The sequence below is a fragment of the Apteryx rowi genome, unplaced genomic scaffold (assembly GCF_003343035.1).
Source record: "Apteryx rowi isolate R43461 unplaced genomic scaffold, aptRow1 scaffold_440, whole genome shotgun sequence".
Classification (NCBI taxonomy): Eukaryota; Metazoa; Chordata; class Aves; order Apterygiformes; family Apterygidae; genus Apteryx; species Apteryx rowi.
The window spans coordinates 770,034-783,629 of NW_020450695.1; the positions used below are offsets into that span (position 1 = coordinate 770,034).

Sequence of the window (13,596 nt, forward strand, 5' to 3'; positions counted from 1 at the left end):
GTGTATGCAAACAAATCACTCCAGTTATCTGGCTCAGGGCTGCTTTCAGGCGGATGAGAGAGCTGTGGCAGCCCTGTCTCCCAAGAGCACTGAGCAACAGCTATGGTTGGTACAGGTGCCACCCACCATCCAACACTTGTAACCTTCTCAGTGATGGCATTCAGAGCTTCCAGACAAAAAAATGCCCAAGACTGGAGATAAGGTTCTAGGCTTTCCTACCTCATTGTTTTCCAAAAGGAATGAGCTTGTATAAGCAACTGACCCAAAAGGCAAAGAATATCTTGCAGGATCAGGGAGACAGCCAGGACTTTGTAGCACTGTCCATTTCTCCCCACCATGCCCTGGATGATCTTCCTGCTGCCAGACAGCTCCAAGAGGTTGGGATTAGAATGACACTACCTATTTCTTTGAGGTCCTCAAGGTCCCTGTGTTTCACCAGTTTCTCAAGTCCCCTCTGAAGAGCCTAAATAGCAAAGTCAGTTTGTGAAGAGCAGACTGGATCAACACTCCTGAAAACCTGGCTCTTCCTGTGACTAACTACCAAGCAAGAGGAGACAAGAGGGCCAGGATCAAGTCCATAGCTTTTCTGGGCTTCTTTCTGAACTCTCTTGGGGCATCCCTCACCAGAAATGAGAGACAGGTAAGACAGGCTGCATTTTCATGCAGAAGGGAGCACATCCCTGCTAATGGTTTTAGCTGACAAGGCCTTCGGATACTTCCCTCATGACAGCAACTTAAAATCCTGAATGAGATGATCTGGTTACCAATTCCTCCTTGTAACAAGCTTTGAGATCCATGTACAAAAAGGGCTTAGGAGCAGTCATAGTAACAATCACAAGGGAACTTTCCTGTGGGAGTTACAGATCTGTTTGCATGGATTTTTCAAAGAAGGCTTGAGCAAATTCTTTTTTAATGAGGATACAATGGCCCTGCAGTGCACAGGCAGCTCTGCAAATATTGCTTCACTAGCCTTTATTAGCCAATAGAAAACTACAGAAATGAGACAGTATTTAATGTTCACTGTAACATTTACAAGAGCCCTACTGCCAAACAAGGAAGCAAGATGGTCTGTGCAATAACCAAATAAGTGTGATTAAGGCATTTTAGGGTTTACGGTCCCCGATTAAACTGATATTTAAAGTCACATAAAGGTTGTGCTGTTCCGTATTTCTCCTCTTGGTTCCCTACAGGGCAGAGTTAAAGACTGTGCCTTAATTCTGCATTTCTTATCCTAATGCGATTGAATTTAATGGTAATTCTCACCCTGAGCTACTTACCCCTTGCAAAAGTGGTTTCTGAGATAATTATAACACTCTGGTGATATTTTTACTGAGCCACTTACTTTCAGCATAACTCCATCTTTACTGTATTGCTGTGGAATTGCTCTGCTTGCTTAATTTTTGAGCATATTCTAGATCTGCCATCCCTGTGTTCCATGTGGCCATTAGAGAATCAGTATCACATCAGGATGCTCACTGAGTAGGCACCATTACTGCTCCTGAAGCCTGGCAGCTGGCTAGCACCAGGCCCTGAATGTCTCAGCAGAAGCTGCCTCCACATCTAGAGCTGACAGAATTTCACTGACGTTCATCCGTTACCAAATACACAAGAGATCAGCAAAAATATAAAAGTAGGTGCTTGCAAGAAGGTTGGTCTGCTCCTAATTGTTCAACCATATTTTAGAAACTTCTAGCAATTACTTCATGTCACAGGCACTTGCCTGCAAGATGATGATGAGGTGGTATTCTACCATTGTCCCCCAGGATCTCCTCTCTCCACTGCACCAGATCACATACACTGGCTACATCTGGTCTGCAAAATCTTATGACTGTGACATGCTTACATTTGTGCCTTAACTCTGCCAAGCAAGGAGTGGTACTTTCAATACTCACTGTATGTGCTTCTTCCCATAACTTATGACTCAAAGAAAAAGAATAAACCAAGAGTTCCTCAATAAACTGGAAGACTCCAACAGCCTTGCGAGATTATGGTCCTGACCAAATGCTTTAAAATTCAGAGTTTTTCAGCAAAGACTAAATGTCTGTAGGGTGGAGCAGCACAGCAGAACATGCCCAGGTGCTATTTTCCTTCATACTTCTGAGGCCACAGTTACATTTGCTGGGTCCACTGGGGTCAGTCAAAGTAGATGGACTCCGAACATGCCTCTGCCAACTATTACCAGGCTGTGCAATCTATGAGCATCGCTTGCAATCTTTATGCTTGCAGAGACAAGTGATTCTTCAGACAAGGGAATGTTCTGGACAATATCGGAATGGGGGCTGGTGCAGACAGATGACCCCAGGACTGCCCCACACAGCAGTTCACACACTGGGTGGGGAGGGGCTCCTCTGAGTGTGAGGAGCGATGCTGTAATGCCAACTGCATCGGTTAGGAAGGATAACCAACCAGGTCATCTGTGTAGACACAATGCAGCCTCCTTGTACTTCTGTATCATAAGATCGCCTCTAACCACTACATTTTCCAGAGGCAATTACTGCATTCACTGTGGTGGTTAGACTGAGCTTGAGGAGGGGCATGTCTCAGCACTCTGTAAAGAAGGAAGCTGTTTGCCATAGGAAGCCTTGTTCATTCAGCAACATAATTCAAAAGAAGAGTCATGAGCAAAACGGGGCCCTATAGGAAGAAGAAAGCTGATGGTGCAGTGGCTTCTCAGACCTTCTGTTTGTAAGATAAGATACTTTATTTCCTTACCAGGTCAAGGGAGGAGTTAAGTTATCATCAGGATAGTTCTTTCAAATTCTCAGAAAATGTAGAGGAGCTTGATTTTTCCACATCAGCTGCATCTCAGTTGGGGACCCAAATGACACACAAATTTGTTAGACTATGGTCTCAGCTTTCATATACTTCATATTCCCCACTTTGACCATGCAGGGTAATTGTGAAGGTATATCCTGAAGCACATGTGATATGCTGATATTCCAGAGAGCATCAGGGCAAGGCTAGAAAAGAAGGCAGTGTAGGAGGAGAATAAAAGAATACGTTTACCAGCTGTGCCAGAGCCTCATCCTCACCCCTTCCATGCATCTTGCCTGCCTTGCTCACTGTGAAAAAAACAAGTCAGAGATTAAGTAACCTAAGACTGTGCTGTAACAGATGTTCACAATGCAGCTGGATGAAGGCACCACCATCAACCTGTGATTGAGTATCTCCTACCCTCACTTTGTGATCTAAATAACTTTTCTAAAGGAACACATAAGTTTTTCACGCAATATCCCAGGTTCAGGGAAAGAAGAGGGGCAAGAGCGAAGATACTAACATACTTGTATGCTAGCAAGAACAAAAACACTGCAACAAATGCACTTCATATCAGTTTGAAGCCTCAGTATTTTCTGATCTCTAAAACTAGAATATGTTAAATTTATTAAGCTATGTTGCTCCTTCGCATCATCAAGACAGTTTTATTTGCCAGTTTTAACTGCGATGTGAAACACAAAATGTTATGCCAAATTCAGTATTTAAAATAATCTTTAAAATATAAAAGTTTTCTCAGGACAAATACTGCAAATTCTTATAGTATGTGTGCATTGTCTGTCAGTATCTTCCCATAACTTTGGAGTCCATTCTCTGATTTCAGTCAGATCTGATTGCAGGGTCAGTCCAACAACTCCTTTGAGATTCATTCCTCTCCATAAGCTTCCAGGTCCCTCTGAATCTTGTGTGTTCTGAAGGGCAATTTTCTCTCCATTCAAAAGGCTGAGAACAAGAGTTCCCGATTATTTCTTCCTACCCATCCACAGACCAACAGCAGATTCTTCCCCAGTCATCACCAACTAGGAGCTTGGAGGAATTTCTTGAGAAAGAAAGGCAGAAAAGGGGGAAAAAAAAAAAAAAAAAAAGAGAACAATGTTTAAGATGTAAATATGATCAGGGCTTTCTCTTGCCTGTGCAGGAATTAGGATGACACAACAATCAAGGGAGCAGGTTATCTTTAGAGTTAATTCTGAAGAAGAATGGTCTCGACCAGACAAGGATTCATACTGCAAAGTCTGAACTTGGAATCAGATCCAAACTTTCCCAGAGTTCAACAGGTCAGCTGTGGACAACCTTGCCAGATCTGGAGCTCTGACCCTTCACTGACACTGAGCATCTACCGTGTTAATTAAATCTGCTGTCCAGATTCAGAATTCAGACTTGTTGACAAAATCTCAGGGCTTCAGACACCTAAATCTCTGTTGCATGCAATGCCATCAACACAGTGAAACTAAACCCCTCAAACTTTCACTCTCCATGCATATAAGCATCTGCAAGTGCTCTAAATCCGAGCATGCAGAACATGGGAATCATTTTAGCAACTATCAAAATGCCAACACTTCTGAAGAGCAAGACAGTAACTGTTTAACAGCACAGTGCCCTGGGGGTAGAAGATGAAGACAACTACGACAGCCAGATGAAACTTCTGGAGTGGGATTTAGTAAACTAAAATGTTGCTGGCTGTGCAAACCGAAAGCAGCTTAACAGCAAAGTCCTCTTTTGACCAAAAACATCTTGTTTACATTTCATTAAGGAGCTGGCATCTCCAGCAACTCCTAGGATAGTGGTTTTACTATGATGCAGAAACAGGGTAGTAGCTACTCATTTCTGAAACTATTCCCCCCCAAAGCTGTTATTTCTCTTGCAGTGTCTCCTATCCAACTGCTGACTATGCCCAAACCCTTCACTTAATATAGCTGGCCAGGCCAGGTTCCAGAGTGGCTGCATTTGGCTAAGACATAGCAATTCCAGTGAGATTTTAAGAAACAATAGAAATATAAACTTCAGAATAAAAAAAAATAATCTGATGATTTAGAACAGACCCATGGAGACACTGAGGCTGATCTGGTGCCCTCTGCTGGACATAGGCTACAATGCAAAGGAAAGGACAGTACCTGGATACAGCAAGCGCTGTTACTGCTGGGCTGTTCTTACTTGGTTTTCCAGTCAAGGCAAGGCTGGGATTCAGTTCCCGACAGAGAACAAGATGTTTTCCACACTTGTTACCTGTTGTGTGGTTTAAAAATAAATATTTAGAAAGTGTCTGGGGGCAGCATAGAAGGGATTGTTATTATTTACGGTCAGCAAGTTGTTAAGTTGAGAACAAATATATTTAATCTCAGCCTGTGCTGTTGCAAAATAGGCCCATCCCAATTTAATTTGTGGCTATGATAGTTACATGTGCTGACGTGCGGCTGTATCAATTGTGTGCTAAATTGGATTTGTGTATTATTGCTTTCTAAATTGCATGCCTAGTTCAGCAAAATTGTTCATCAGTTTTCACTGGCTCTACGCTTAATAAGATGCCCCACAATACCTTGCTGCCAGGATATAATACAGCCCATAATTGCCTAGTAAAAAGAAATTACATAAAGCCCTGGTATTATCAACTTATCTAAATCTGCTCATAACAGAACCAATAATTAAATGGTGAGAACATTTCACATACATACACAAGTGCACACACACACCCCCCTAATAACATAACCCAATCATAGTCACTTCAGTCTTTTTAATGACTGTGTTTTGTATTAATTTTATTTTCTTTAATATGTAGAATGAGATGTGGGAATATCTGGCCATTGAAAATAATTCTGAAGTCATCTGAGCAGTTTAGGAGAGCAGGTCACTGCTCTGATGATTACACCTCTCTTCTTTTTAAGAAAAAATGATATTGCCCTGTATCTGTCTGTGAGAACATGCATCCTTATGCTCCTGTGCAAGAACAGATGTATGTGTTTGTATACATCAATGGATACATGGTCAATACATGTCTTCCTTTATGACCTTCTCTGAAAAAAGCACAAACAGGAGTTTTATTCAGCTGTACTCCCATGGTCAGCTTTTAAGCCCTAGTTTGGGAAACTGTTTAGGAAGACTTAATTTTTAAAAATAGCTAAAATCTCCATTTGCTCAAAGACATTGCTACACAATTATATGCAGGTAGTTAGGACATGGAAATCTTTGCCACAGGAAGTTGTTAAGGACAGAAATTCAGGAAAACTCTTAAACAAATTGGACATTTGTACATGTAAAAAGAATCTACAAAATGACTACACAATGCTACATGATTTTGGAAGAAATGCCCAATCTTGGGCTTAGAGCAATCACTGATTAAGAGACCAGAATGAAACTAAGTATGTAGTTACCACTGCTAGATTGTCTCACATCTGGCATCTATGATATTCTTGCACCTTCCCTAGAAGCAGTCGGCTCTATGACAGAGGGTAGGATGGGCATCTGGTCTGGCATTTCCAATATGCCTCTGTACATATAAATATTTTCACATAACAATCTAAGCAACGTAGATGCCAAGTTCCATGAACAGCACTTCTGAAGATCTCACTGGTTATGCCCAATTATTGTATAATATCTTTTTATGCAGATGTTACATCTATAGCTCTATCTTTATGCAAATCGTGTGCCTAAAATTGAAGCAATAGACAATGTTTGTAATGAGGATCACAACAAATAAGTGGTATAAATTATACATACTAACAACATAATTCCTTTCTTTTATAAAATGTGCTGTGAACAGAAGCAAGCTGTGTTATTAGGACATGCCTTTAAAGCTCCCTGGCAGGTTTCAGCTGCTTATTTGTTAGATCAGAGAAGTGAGCTCAAGTTGTTTTACTACCAGTCAGCCCTGTAGCCACATCATCTTGTCCACCTCAGCTCTGCAAGAACTCCAGGGCATCAGCTTCAGCTCTGCACAGCTTCCAATGAACAACTCCATGCAACAGGGCCTGCTGCTGCACTCCCACCAGTGCGGAAGGCCTCCAATCTCATTCAAGGTGGCAAAGACAACAAAATTCCCTGTCCCCACCCAGGATAGGATCTGGTACTGCCCACTCCGATATCAGGCCAAGATACTTTATTACAGGCCACCAGCAGAGGTGCTAAGGGAAAAGCTTTCTGGAACCAGAATAGTTCATTTGTTTCACAGGTTTATGCAGCATGGTGGTCTATCAAGCTTGACAGAGCCTGTAAAGAAGCTTTCAGCTTCATCCAGGCAGGATGTACCCTGAAGACCAGTGGCTCGAGCAGCTCCTTGTCTCCAAGGTAGAGTGGTGGCTACCATGTTACTCCAGCTGTTACAGTAATACTGTACCAGTCATGCTGTACCATCTCCCCTTCATATCACTGTGCTCACACACCCTCTGCCTCACAAAAGAACAAGGTCTGCACCACATAGCCACACTTCAGTTCACTGCCCGCCCCGTGGCCATACCTGTGCTGCCTGGTGCTTCCATCGTGCCTCTCTGTGATTTCAGTCCAGCAGCCTGGCCTGGAGCATTGGTGTATTGAGTCTTCCACAGCTGTGCCAGCAAGGAGGCAAAATGGGTAAAAAGCATGGATTATAACACAGCAGCATGAGAGAGACCTGGCTGTCTGCTACCCAAAAAGGGTTGGAAATTGGATGTTGCATTGTCAGAGCAGGACCTGGCAGTTTTGCTCTCCCTGCGCCGCTGTGCCACAGGGTGTCACGCTGGAGACCTGTATGCAGGGAGCTGGTGGGGTCTTGGGCTGACAAAGCAGTGATGTGTTAATCAGGAGCTCAGCAAGCTCTCCTGCCAGACTGAGGGCAGAACCAGGAGTGAATTCCAGCTCCTGAGAAAGTACAGCTTAATAAACAGAGTCATGGATTCTGCAGGGTTCTGCTACCAATCTATGCAAAAGTGAATCTATGTAAGTGGCTTCCTCACCACTACCACCTCAGTGTCTCCATTTATAAAGCAGAGGTAATGGACACCGAATTCTTTAGGCAATGCACTGAGGTCCACTAACTAGAAGTGGTACAAAACAGCCAGATGCTCCTTTTCCCACATTAAATTGTTCCTCACGGGAGCTTAAACATATTTCTGATGGGCAACACAATTTTTGCTTTCAAAATAGAGCAGAATGAAAAGCGTATTTTCAAAACTGGTCCTGAGTGGCAGAGATGACTGCTTAAAACTCCTCCATTCAGGAAGATGAAAGTTGGTAGGAAACAAAACCTTTTCCTCCAGTTTTCAGCTTTTGCTCTGTGCTGCCTTGTTGAGAAAGGGATGGTGCTACTAAAAGCACTTTCCACTCCACTCAGTACGCAAAGTTCTGCCTCTGGTCTACACTGAATTCGGAAAAAGGATTCCCTTCCCTCTCTCCCCTCCATGAAAAACACCTACCCTCACCACTCCATCTGTGCTTCCTGTGATGATGATGCTGCGTGTGTCCCAGTCCATCACTTCAGCAAAGCAGCAGCAAACAATCCGGCTTTCGGGGTTGCAGGCAGTGTTAATGCTTACAAGAGGCTGGCCATTGACTGTCCACAGGCATAAGGAGGATCCAGCACAAGAGACAATATCACCCTGTAACACAGGAGAAGGTAATATTTCAAGATCCTGCACTTACCCTCCTGCACTGATTGTAAATTACAGTGTTGCCTAGGCTTAAATTCTTACCTTTGTTTTGCTTCTCAGCAGAAAATTAATGCCAGAGATGGTAAAAAAAAATGACATTTTTTTCTCATGAGGAATTCTGACATTTTGACATTGTTACTGCATTATTTTGCTAAATCTGAGACAGTTGTTTTGGGTTTCTACAAAGCTTTCTGTGCCGTTTGTTAGTGAAAATATTTATTTCAATGTTTTCTTTCCATTTTCAAAAAAATCCAGAGCAGCTTTCAAAGACTTTTTATGATATTATTTAATTTTTTTTTTCATTTAACAAACCCCAGAAATGTTGTGGTAAATAGGTCATGTAAAAAGTGGTTGTAAAAAAATTCATTAAAAATAATTGAATTAAAGTATTTGAAACATCCAAGGAATTTTTGTATTCAATCTGCTCTTTTATTGTATTCTGCTCTTGAGAGTCTTAAATGAGATGGACTAACACATACAGAAAAACTTTATGCATCAGGGCAAGTCAAATAATAAGAATTATAATTAAAAAACACCCCAGTATCTGATCAGAAACCTAAGGCTGTCAGGTACTGCTTAGGCAATAGATAAGGTTTCCATCTTGGAAAGATAATGATCTTGGTTTTGGGTGACAATTGTTTAGCTCACTGACTTCAAAATTAAATCCTATTTTCAAACTTCGTAAAATATCAATTATTTAAGTACAACAAGGTATGACCATTCAAACATATACGCACGCCAGCAACAGATTCCAATATTTAGATCCCACAATCAATACAAGTTGATTGCCTGAATTTTACTTTTATATTTTTTTTCATTTTATAACTGACTTACCAAAGAAGAGCTAAGCAATGCCTCAGCAGGGAAAAGAAATCCAAATCTGGCTGAACAAGTTCTGTCTATGTTCATCCAATTCTATCAGATCAAACCGCAGACGTGTCCGCTTTAGTACAGTGGTAGAAGCATCTACATACCAGGACTACTCTGTGCTTTTTTCCAGTACCAGGAGGCAGTTTCTGAAGGGAGCCAGAAAGGTGATACCCTGGCTTCTCACATGAAATCTAGTTTCCCAATATCCCCAGGAAGATGCTTTTTCTTAAAGGGATCTTCTCAGGATGGATATAGGAAGTACACACTCAGCAAAGGTGCTTTAGTGTTAACTACCAAAGCTTTGTCATACAGGAGGGCAGACCAACCAAATTAGGTGATCCCAGCGTACCCTGATCCCAGCATACCCTTTTGTCTTCAACTCTATGAAAACACCCAACACTGACATGGAAGTGGACAATGGAAGCAAGGGAAGAAAGATGAGGAGAGATAATGGAGTTTTGTAATGGAGCCAAATCAGCAAGAGAACTTTTGGTCCAGTATGTGGAGGATTTCATGCATTTTGTTGAAATTACTCAGTAAATCTCACTAGATAGTGACCATTCATAAAACAAAAGAAGCAGGATGACATTTTAAAAGACACTTTCTCTTGCTAAATACTTCAGGTCTACAAACATCGGCAGAACATTGTGCTTTCATGCCCACCCTTCCCCCAGCAGTCTTGCTGGTCTTGCTGGCATCTAATTACTTTTCTTAATATATTTTGTTCAAAATATCCCAGCACCTCTTTACTCCACCTGCTTGCAAGGAAGTGAGCCTCAACACCTGCTTTTGGTTTATGTGCTCTAGCCCTGCCAAAACAAGACTGATTTGAACTGGTAGGAACAATCTGGAGACAGGTCAGATGCAGGCAGCCTGCAGCTGTGTTGAAAGATGGGCAAAACCAACATCCTGACTCATGCCAACTGCAAATACAGCCTTGACATCCATTTTCTACAGCTGATGAAGGGGGGGACCAAGGGAGGCTCTCAATCTTGTTCTGCAGTCCTAGGCACACACTACAGCCAGGCAGCCTGTAGAGAGACCAGGATCACAACATACTAGGCTGCATCCTGATGTAACAAGCTGTTAGCTTCAGTGAATTTAAGACAAGCAATCAAAAAAACTCCCATTTTTGCCCTCCAAGCAAGCCAATCCTTAAGCACAGCAAAGGATTCAAAGAAGAGGCACAGAGAAAATGCAAACACAGAAATGAGGACAGAAAGGTTAACTGTTCTGCTTTGCCCTTAGCTTTCAGTCAGTGCATACCCCGGGAGAACACCTACTGATTTACCAGGAGAAAGGGGAGCGTCAAAACAACTCCGACCCCGAGGTACTGTTAAGAATAGGGACTGTGCAGAATCAACACCCGGCACAGGTTCTGAGCCAGGCCCAGCATTTGCAAGTCTTGCTGACATACAAATAAACATTCTCTTAAATCACGACATGGTGTTCACCTGCTTTGATGCTAAACCTTTGGTGAATTCACAATCCTCCTCTGCCCCTCACAGGGAGCTTAATGTCATCGCATTTTTAGATAGTGTTTTGCACTGTCCAATGATCAGCTCTCCATTCAACATGAGCTGTGCTCCCGAAGAAGAAAACATCCTTTGCAACTGAATCTTCCCTCTCCCTTCAGTGCAGGTGCACAGTCTTACTAGGGATTGCACATAAGGAGCAGCTACACAGGCAATCCTTGGGGGCAGGGAACGCACAGATCTCAGAACCAAGAGCTGACACTGTAGTTTTAAGTGATCTTATCAAAAATGCACTTTGATCAAGTTCCTAACTGAAATTCCATCCAAACTTTCCACCCTTGTTGCAAACTAAAAAACAGGCAAATAGAAGAGCATCAGCAGTCATCTGCTTCTGGCAAAGGCCACTGTGCCCTTAAATCAGCCATGTGCATCTGGTTTAAGCTAACTATCACTACACTTCACCCCTGCCTGATTTGGGGTGAGCGCTCTTCACACCAAGGGGCAGAATTCCGAAGATAAACAAGGACAGCACATTTGAAACACAGTTGCCAATAATTAAAGAGACAAAGCTTCAGCTACCTTATCCGCATGAGAGCACATGATGCCCAGGCATTTGGTAAGAGTCTACATTGTTTTTCAGATTTAGATCAGGGATATAAAAGTAACTGAAATCATTAGTTACAGCAAGCTTTTACAATCCCACTTAGCTTGTAAACTCTTTGGGATAGTATTTTTAATCTGTGTCTATATGATACAAACCCCATGAGGTTGGGATCTATAAATGGAGCTTCTAGATGCTAAAGCAAATATAAAAACCAATAATCACATAGCAAAGAGCTGCATAAGACTCTTATTTCCCCAGAAAGTACATGGTTCAGAAATTCATTTCCTTCAAAAACTTTGCTTTAATCCAAAACAAAGTCCAAACATTCTGAATTTTCCGGGAAAACAAAACATGTTGCCAAAAATGTCATTGTGTGTCAATCAAAATATTTAACTAAGCACAATGGAACCATTTTGTTTCTATCTTAATGTTATAATGTATATATTAAACAAAAATACATTTCACTATGAAACTCTGAAACATCCTATTCTGCTAAGGTCAAAAACATTTTTTTCACCCACAACATATGGACCCTTCCTCTTTTTTTCCTTGAAAAGGAAAGTTTCAATCATACTTTCCCATGGATTTTTTTTTTTAAATGAACCTTTTAGTAGAATACTGTCCAATCACTTCAAGCATCTGCAATCCAGTAAAATGCAAGATTGCTCATGGATCAATCAACAGCCTGTTCTTGGCACAGACCATCTCATTTTTGGACAGTCCCAGAAGAAGAGCAACCAGCTGAACAGGCTACTGACAAAGGTGGGCTGGTGTGTAAAAAGGAGAGGACTCCATCCTCTTGGGCTCTGGTGCCCACACTCTGCATCAGCCCTCTCATTCATTTCTGAATGCTTGGCACTGCCTCAGCTGACTTTCTAAAGGACCATTGGGGCAGTCTGCAATGGCCTGCTGAAGTCATTGGCCATTTTACACTAACCAGGATCCCTGCAACCGCATGATGAGCTGGCACTGAACAGACCATTGAATTCCCACTCCCAGTTACTAGAGATCAGGCCATATGGTTGTAAAACTCCTGTACGAGACAGCTATTTTGGCACATACTAAGTACAGAACGTCTGCCTGGTTTCTTACTGCTATGAACTCAGTATTGCCTCTCTCAGCTCCAGTAGTGGATCCAGCCTCAAACTGTGCGAAAAGCTAGAATCCAGGTCTTGTGTATAAACAAGAGACAGAAGATACGAATGTATGAGCAACATTCTCAGGAGACAGAAGGTTGGGAAAATTCATAACCAGAGTGTTTACAGTTAAATCTAATACAGGGTATTTTCCTATCAATATGAATGCCATTACGGCCAGGACAGACCACAACAGATTTTTCATTTCCACTGTTGGTAAATGAAGCCCCAAACACTGCTATTAAGAGCCCCCTCTCAGCTGAGATTAGAAGAGAAAGCAAAACAACAGCATTGACACTGCAAGGGTACAAGCAAGTTGCCAGCTGAGGTGGCAGACTGAGGTCTAACACATCTCAGCTGACATGGCTCTGCTGCATGAATGTCAGGAGAAGTTAATGGAAACAATAAGGTTATGGGTAAGCCAAATCCAGGAGCTACCAGAGCAATACTTCATGATTCTTAAATTAAATAAAGAGGTTTAATCCTGCTATCTACCTATCCGAAAATGCTTCTACTTAGCTACTCAGTCTAAGATGCTGCTTTTAGTGCTCCCCCTCTCATCATTAAGAACACTATTAGCAATCTCTGTAGAAAGAAAAAAAAAAATCAATGCATCAGCCTCTCAGGATGTTTTTATGTTGGGAAGAGCACCCATTAAATTATCATGAAATGTTCATGGATGCATCAGAAGAAAGATGATAAATGAAGATCTTACCATTGAATCATTGATGGCAACTGCAGAGAGACTTGCCCCATGGGCAGGAAGCTGGGTTATGTATGTCAGCTGGTTCAGGTCCCAAATGATGCATGTTTTGTCATCAGATCCACTCACAATGATGCTGTAGGTCACAGACGCAGCAAGGCAGGTCACTGTCTGAGTGTGCCCATACAAAGCCTGGCGGGGACAAATCAACCAGTAAATCACAATAGACAGTGGCTGATTTTCTAGTGAACCACAGTCCTACTGCCATATGCTTAGTAAGAACAAGCAACCTGGTCATTCTTTGGAAAACTGAAAAGATATGAAGGGAAATCCCAAAGTATCCTGTAGAAGAATTCATGCCCTCAAATCACAGTGGGGAAAAGCTGAGTCTCCAAGAGGTTAAATGACTTGTCCCATA

The 13,596-nt window shown here is 42.0% G+C and overlaps 1 protein-coding gene across 1 annotated transcript; it reads right to left on the reverse strand.

The window, feature by feature from the left end:
• Positions 1-966: 966 nt before the first annotated feature.
• Positions 967-13,370, reverse strand: LOC112971447 (WD repeat- and FYVE domain-containing protein 4-like; the record flags this gene model as incomplete). The annotated part of the gene is made up of 5 exons (XM_026076876.1): positions 967-3,811; positions 4,887-4,998; positions 7,223-7,310; positions 8,157-8,339; positions 13,191-13,370. Coding segments are annotated over 5 exons (630 nt in total), but the record flags the coding sequence as incomplete, so codon positions are not given.
• Positions 13,371-13,596: the final 226 nt, after the last annotated feature.